The 6,480-nt window shown below is 29.7% G+C and overlaps 1 protein-coding gene across 1 annotated transcript in view; it reads right to left on the bottom strand.

The window, feature by feature from the left end:
• The window catches only part of LOC112528180 (probable polyamine transporter At1g31830), an 11,169-nt gene extending 6,463 nt beyond the window's left edge, over nucleotides 1–4,706 (bottom strand). The window contains exon 1 of the mRNA XM_025139142.1: nucleotides 4,326–4,706. Coding sequence (XP_024994910.1) covers nucleotides 4,326–4,556 — 231 coding nt within the window. The 5' untranslated portion in view covers nucleotides 4,557–4,706. The remainder of the gene's footprint in view (nucleotides 1–4,325) is intronic.
• Nucleotides 4,707–6,480: the final 1,774 nt, after the last annotated feature.

Raw genomic sequence — 6,480 nt, 5'->3', positions numbered from 1 at the left:
TATAATTTAATTTATGTACAATAACGAAGTAATTTATATTTGGTTTAATAATATAATTTTTTATAAAGATAATAATTATTATTTTGTTGGAACTCGATAATTATTCTAATTATATTTTAGATTTTTATATTTTAAAATGAGATGTTCACCCTCTATTTGATTATATTTATCCGCAGTTATTTATACGAATTCAAACATCGAGCTTTAATAAGTTATACTTATGCATAATTACTTGTAATATTGAATTTTAAGTAATATACATAAATATACAATATTTTATGTATAACAAAAATATATCGATATTCGTATGAAATTAACTATTTAAAATTCCTTATTTTTTGTGTAATATTTTAATTCAACTTTTTATTATAATTTAATTTAAGTACAATAACGAAGTAATTTATATTTGATTTAATAATGTAATTTTCTTATAAAGATAATAATTAATTATTTTGTTAGAACTCGATAATTATCGTAATTATATTTTAGATTTTTATATTTTAAAATAAGATGTTTATCCTCTATTTGGTTATATTTATCCGCAATTAGTTATACGAATTCAAAAATCGAGTTTCGAAACGTTGTACTTTTGCATAATTTACTTGTAATCTTGAATTTTAAGTAAACATTGGTTTTATGTGGTTTTGAGAAAGTGGTAATATTTTTATTTTTGAATAAAATATAAATTTAAAAATATCATAAAATTTTGAAAAAAATATCGATATCAGTATTAAATTAATCTTTTTAAAAGTTCTTGTGTTTTGGTGTAATTTTCTTAATTAAATTCTGTTAGTTATCAATGATTATCATAATTATATTTTAGATTTTWTATATTTAAAATGAGATRTTTATCCWRTATTTGATTRTGTTTATCTGCARTTAGTTASACGAATTCARRTATGGAGCTTTAATAAGTYGTACYTAYGCAYAATTWCTTGTAATCYTRAATTTTAAGTAATATACATCAATAAACAATAATTCGTGCATAAAAAATTATTTTTAAGAGTTTTTGTCAAATTTTTATAATATAGTATAAATAGTATAGATTATGTGTTTTTAAAAAAAACAATAATAATTTTATTTGTGAATAAAATATAAAATTGAAGATATCATAAAAAATTTTAAAAATATATTTCAATGTTAATGTCAAATCAACTATTTAAAAGTTTTTATTTTTTTATGTAATTTCTTTAATTTATTTGTTTATTATAATTTAATTTAAGTTTAATAATGAAATAATTTATTTTTGGTTTAATAATATAACATTTTATAAAGATAAYAATTAAGTATTCTRTTAGAACTCAATGATTATCCTAATTATATTTTAGATTTTWTATATTTAAAATGAGATGTTTATCCTGTATTTGATTGTGTTTATCTGCAATTAGTTACACGAATTCAGATATGGAGCTTTAATAAGTCGTACCTACGCACAATTTACTTGTAATCTTGAGTTTTAAATAATATGCATTAATAAACAGTACTTTACGCATAAAAAGTGGTTTTTAAGAGTTTTTGTCAAATGATTTATAATATAAAATATATATTTTTATATATAATTTAATTTAAGTTTAATAATAAAACAATTTATTTTTGGTTTAATATTATAAATTTTATAAATATAATAATTAAGTATTTTGTTAGAATTTAATGATTATACTAATTATATTTGAGATTTTTTATAATTAAAATGAGATGTTTATCATGTATTTGATTGTGTTTATCTGCAGTTAGTTACACGAATTTAGATATGGGATGAAATCGGATAGAGATGAACGGGTTTAAGAGTTTTTAAGAGTTTTAAGAGTTTTAGCCAAATGTTTTATAATATAGTATAGATTACCTAAAGAAACATTAGACAACCTCTTGACAGTTGACATACATGTAATACTTTCATTATTATTTTTTTAAACTTGTCAAACAAATCAATCAATTAAGATTCATATTTAGGTTGATAATAAGCATGAACTTGAAGTCGAATTTGAACATATTCTAGAATCAGATGCTACACTTAGAGTCAGATTTAGATAATCAAATATTCCTTAACTATTTTTTTTTAATTAACCTGGATATTCAACTCGCTATGCGAACCGACTAATCTCATGACAACCACCTGCTTTGCAGATAACTCGGTTTCACCGCATTTGAACCTCCGTAGCCACAAGGGGATATTTATTCCTCATTGGATTTGAACCTGAGACCTCTAGGTACTTTTGATCTTTTAAGCCAAGCTCAAACCAACCAGACACCAAAATATAAATTCTCCAAAAATATAAATTTTGAAGATTTTTGCTTTAATATATTCTTTAAAAATGGAGAAAGTAAACCACAAGGGTGGTGCCTGATTGGTTTGAGCTTGGTTCCAAAGATCAAAAGTACCAGGATGTCCTAGGTTCAAATCCAAGGAAGAATAAAAATTCTCTTGTGGCCACAAAAGTTCAAATGCAGTGACTCCGGGCTATCTACAAAACAGGTGGTCGCCCTGGGATTAGTCGGCTCGTATAACAGGTTGAATATCCAAGTTAATTAAAAAAATGAAGAAAGTACGGGGAAAAAAAGGGTAAAACTATTCATATATATTTTTTTTACCAGTATTTAGATAATTTGTAACATAATTCTTTGAAACATGGTGATGAAACTCGTGGTCATATAAAGTTCATTCAAAATGCATTTTACATGAATGGGACAATTTATCATTATTTATTTTATTGATTATATGCACAACTCAACAACAACACTAACAAAAATCCTCCATATAAATTAAGCCAATTTTGATATAAAGTGTTGTAGCTTTAATCAGCTAAAATTATTGCAATAACCACCCAAATGGAAGAGAGAAAGAAACAACTTTGTACACATTTGCACGCTTGAGTGACAATTTGACCTTATCACCCATCATTATTCTCAAGTAGCCTCCAACAACGTCATTTTAGTCGGCCCTATCACATTCATGTCTTTATACTATAATAATATATTATATTCGTTAATCTAACGACTCATTTCAGTTGTCGATATTTCTATCCAATCAAGAATCGCACGGTAGTCTCAAAAAACGAGCATTAACCTGGGCGTCACACAATCATTTTGGATTTCTATTATAAATTTAATTTCAAAATTAACTGGTTGCGCCTTTTAGAACCCCTAATTTATTTATTTTTTATATTGTGACGAGACGATTAAGTGGTAGCCCATACGCCCCTACCCCTTATTGGGTCAGCCCATGAACTTGTAACAATTTTAGTTTGCTTGAAAGAACCCAAAATTATATTTCATGGGATTCGAATTCAAGATGTTTTAATTACCATACGACAATCTCAATTACCATAAAAAACCTAAAATTATATTTCATTGTTTTCGGTAACGTTGTTTAATTTTAAAAAAACAAGTTACCCAAGAAAATCAGTACTTCAAAATTGTAGGCATAGCTCTAATAGTTTATGCGACTACAACACATAAACACCAGACACTTGTGTTATCCCGTCACAATCTCAATTATTTGGAAGAACCTAAGCTATATTTCATTCTTTATATGGAGTATTATCTTAATCAGTGAAATTCATCTTCTTCTTTTTTATTAACATGAATATCCAATCCGCTATGCGAGCCGACTAATTTCATGACGACCACCCGCACTGCATTTGAATCTTCGTGGTCACAAAAGGGATTTCTATATCTCCTTGGATTCGAACATGAGACCCCAAACACTTTTGACCTTTAAATCTCAAGCTCAAACCAATCAGACACCACTCTTGTGGTTAGTGAAGTTGATTTTGATGTTAATAATAACACTAGTCTTTCAACTCGAAAACATGCATCATACTCGATCGATATTGTGTTAGAAATGTGATATTTCTAACAAGAATATTGGTGTTGCTGAGAATTATCCAATAGTTCAACATCTCGTAGCCTTTTCATATGTTTATATAATTAAAGTACTTGATACAGTAGCAATTCAAAACAGATTTGTTTGAACAGTAGAACATGCTGTTTCATCTTTTACAATGAGGTTGTTCGAAGGGGAAAAAACGCTTTTTTTAATGGATTGTAATCATGAAAAGCAACCATAGGAGCATGCTTAGTTCACTTTTAGGGTTCTAAAAATCTAATCATTCCATCTTCCATTGAATTCTATTTTATATAACTTCAAATTAAATAAACATTTGATGTTATAATATAGTATTTTTTTTTTCCTTTCACAAATCTAAATGCATTTCAATGCTTAAATAAATCGAATCCTAACTTTCAAACAATCAAATCAATCCACGCATTTCAAGAAGCAGAAAAAATAATATTAAACAAAAATACCGCAAATAGAAAGTAGTTACCTCATCACCGTCCACATTGACCTTGTCGGTGCCTGCAGCAGAGCTCTTGGCCGATAATTCAAGCGTCGAAGGTTTTAGCGCTACTCCGTCGGGTACAGTAACTTTGGTGGTGAAATCAACGGTGGTTTTGGGAGGTGAATTCGACGGAACGGCAGTCTGTGGATCGCCTGGAGAGGCTTCTTGTGAAGGTGGTTTTGATGGTGTGGTTAATATAGCAGTTGTTGACACCATATCAAAACATTAAACACTTAAAAATTCGATTCGGTTTTTGGTAGTGGAAATCTGATGCAGAGAGAGATGCAGGGAGAGTCGAGGAGTGTCGTGTAGTGATGCGATGGGGAACTGGGGAGGAAATAAGAAATGGAAGATGGGATTTGGTTGTTATGGTCCACAGGAAGAGGGTGGGGGGATTTGGGACGTCTTTTAAAAGGCTTTTCTTCCTTTTTATATTATAAGTTATTTTACTGCTAAATTGGTAAACCATTTTTTTATTTCGATTCCGTTATTTTTCTCTTTATTATATATCAAACAAAATATTATATATATATATATATATATATATATATATATATACAAGGGTTTACGTGAGAACATGTTATTTTTATGAGTATTGTCAAAAAAAAAAAAAAATTTGAAACTTTACAGTAAAGCATTATGAAGTAGGGGTGACAAAAAATGACACAATCCAAAATTACATGTTTGAGTTGATATTTTCAACTCATTTAAATAAATGGATCAACTCGCATAATCCATTTAAATAAATGGTTTGGGTTGAGTTGAATTTTTCGACCTATTTTCAATCAATTTACAATATTATATAATTTTATTTTATTTTTAATATTATATATAGTATTTTAATTTTTAATTTTGTTTTATTCTTAATTAAAAATTCTATCGTCGTGGGATGAAACTCTAAATTCCAATCGCCTCCATTGTTCTTTATCATCATGAACCCTAAGGGGCTGTTTACTAGGTGCTGACCGGTCAGCAATGCTGACTCGGTCAGCAATGCTGACTCGGTCAGCAGTCAGCTTGTTTACTAATTAATTGGTCTGACCGAAATCTGACCGGTACGCTGACCGAACACTGACCGAGACAGCAACAAAATTATGCTTACCCGGGTCAGATTTTCATTTTCCTTATGTGCCCTCTTCACAATTAGGTTTCAAATCGCCCCTCCTCCTCGGCCCTCTTCACGATTAGGTTTCAAACCCTTGTCACTCCCGGCCCTCTTCGCTCTCGTGGGAACAGCGACGAGTTCCCCAACGCCGGACAGTTTCAAATCGATCCTCCTCTTCGTCGCTCCCAACCCTTGTCACTCCCGGCCCTCTTCGCTCCTGTGGGAAGGGCGACGAGTTCCCCAACGCCGGACCTGGTAAACATCGCTCCCAACCCCGTCGCTCTATGTTTTACTTGTTCTTTACTGCTTGTTATTATATGACTACTGGATTTCACTGTTTTTTGAGTCCCAATTAGAGATATTGGCAGTACATTGTTCTTTACTGTTTGTTATTATGAATTTTATTAGCAGAACATTGTAAAGGGGGAGGGGCGTAAAGATATTGTTAAATGAATTTCCTGATGTTTATCATTTCCATTGAAGAGCTATTGTTACATTATTCTTTACTGTTTGATGAAAATATATACATAAGAACACGAACAAGTTCATATATGATACCATTGATGTAATACCATTGATGAAAAATATATACATAAGCACAATCACTTCTCTTTTGCTGCTGGGATTGCTTTGCCATCTGTTATCATTGATGTAATACCATCTTGACCTGATGTGTTCATATTTTCAGTATTATTTTTTCTCTTCCATTAAACTATTAATAACAAAAATAATCATATATTATTCAATATATAATTACAATATAGGGTTATATTGGTCATTATATTTTTGGTAAGCACTTACCAAAAACATTTGGTAAACATTATTACCCGGGACAGTACTTACCGGGATAGCACTTACCCGGGTCAGCTCTCTTACCCGGACAGCACTTACCCGGTAAGATTTGGTAAACAACACCTAAGAAAACATTTTAGTCAATTACTTCATTATTGGCTCCAAAGTCTAATCCAACTTATTTTGAACAATATATTTGTTGTGATTGTGTTTTATTTAAACTTTGAACAATTTGTTTATATT

Source organism: Cynara cardunculus (genome assembly GCF_001531365.2).
Source record: "Cynara cardunculus var. scolymus isolate 2C chromosome LG 15, CcrdV1, whole genome shotgun sequence".
NCBI classification, from domain to species: domain Eukaryota; kingdom Viridiplantae; phylum Streptophyta; class Magnoliopsida; order Asterales; family Asteraceae; genus Cynara; species Cynara cardunculus.
The sequence above is the reverse complement of the archived record's forward strand: the minus strand, read 5'-3'. Positions and strand labels throughout refer to the sequence as shown.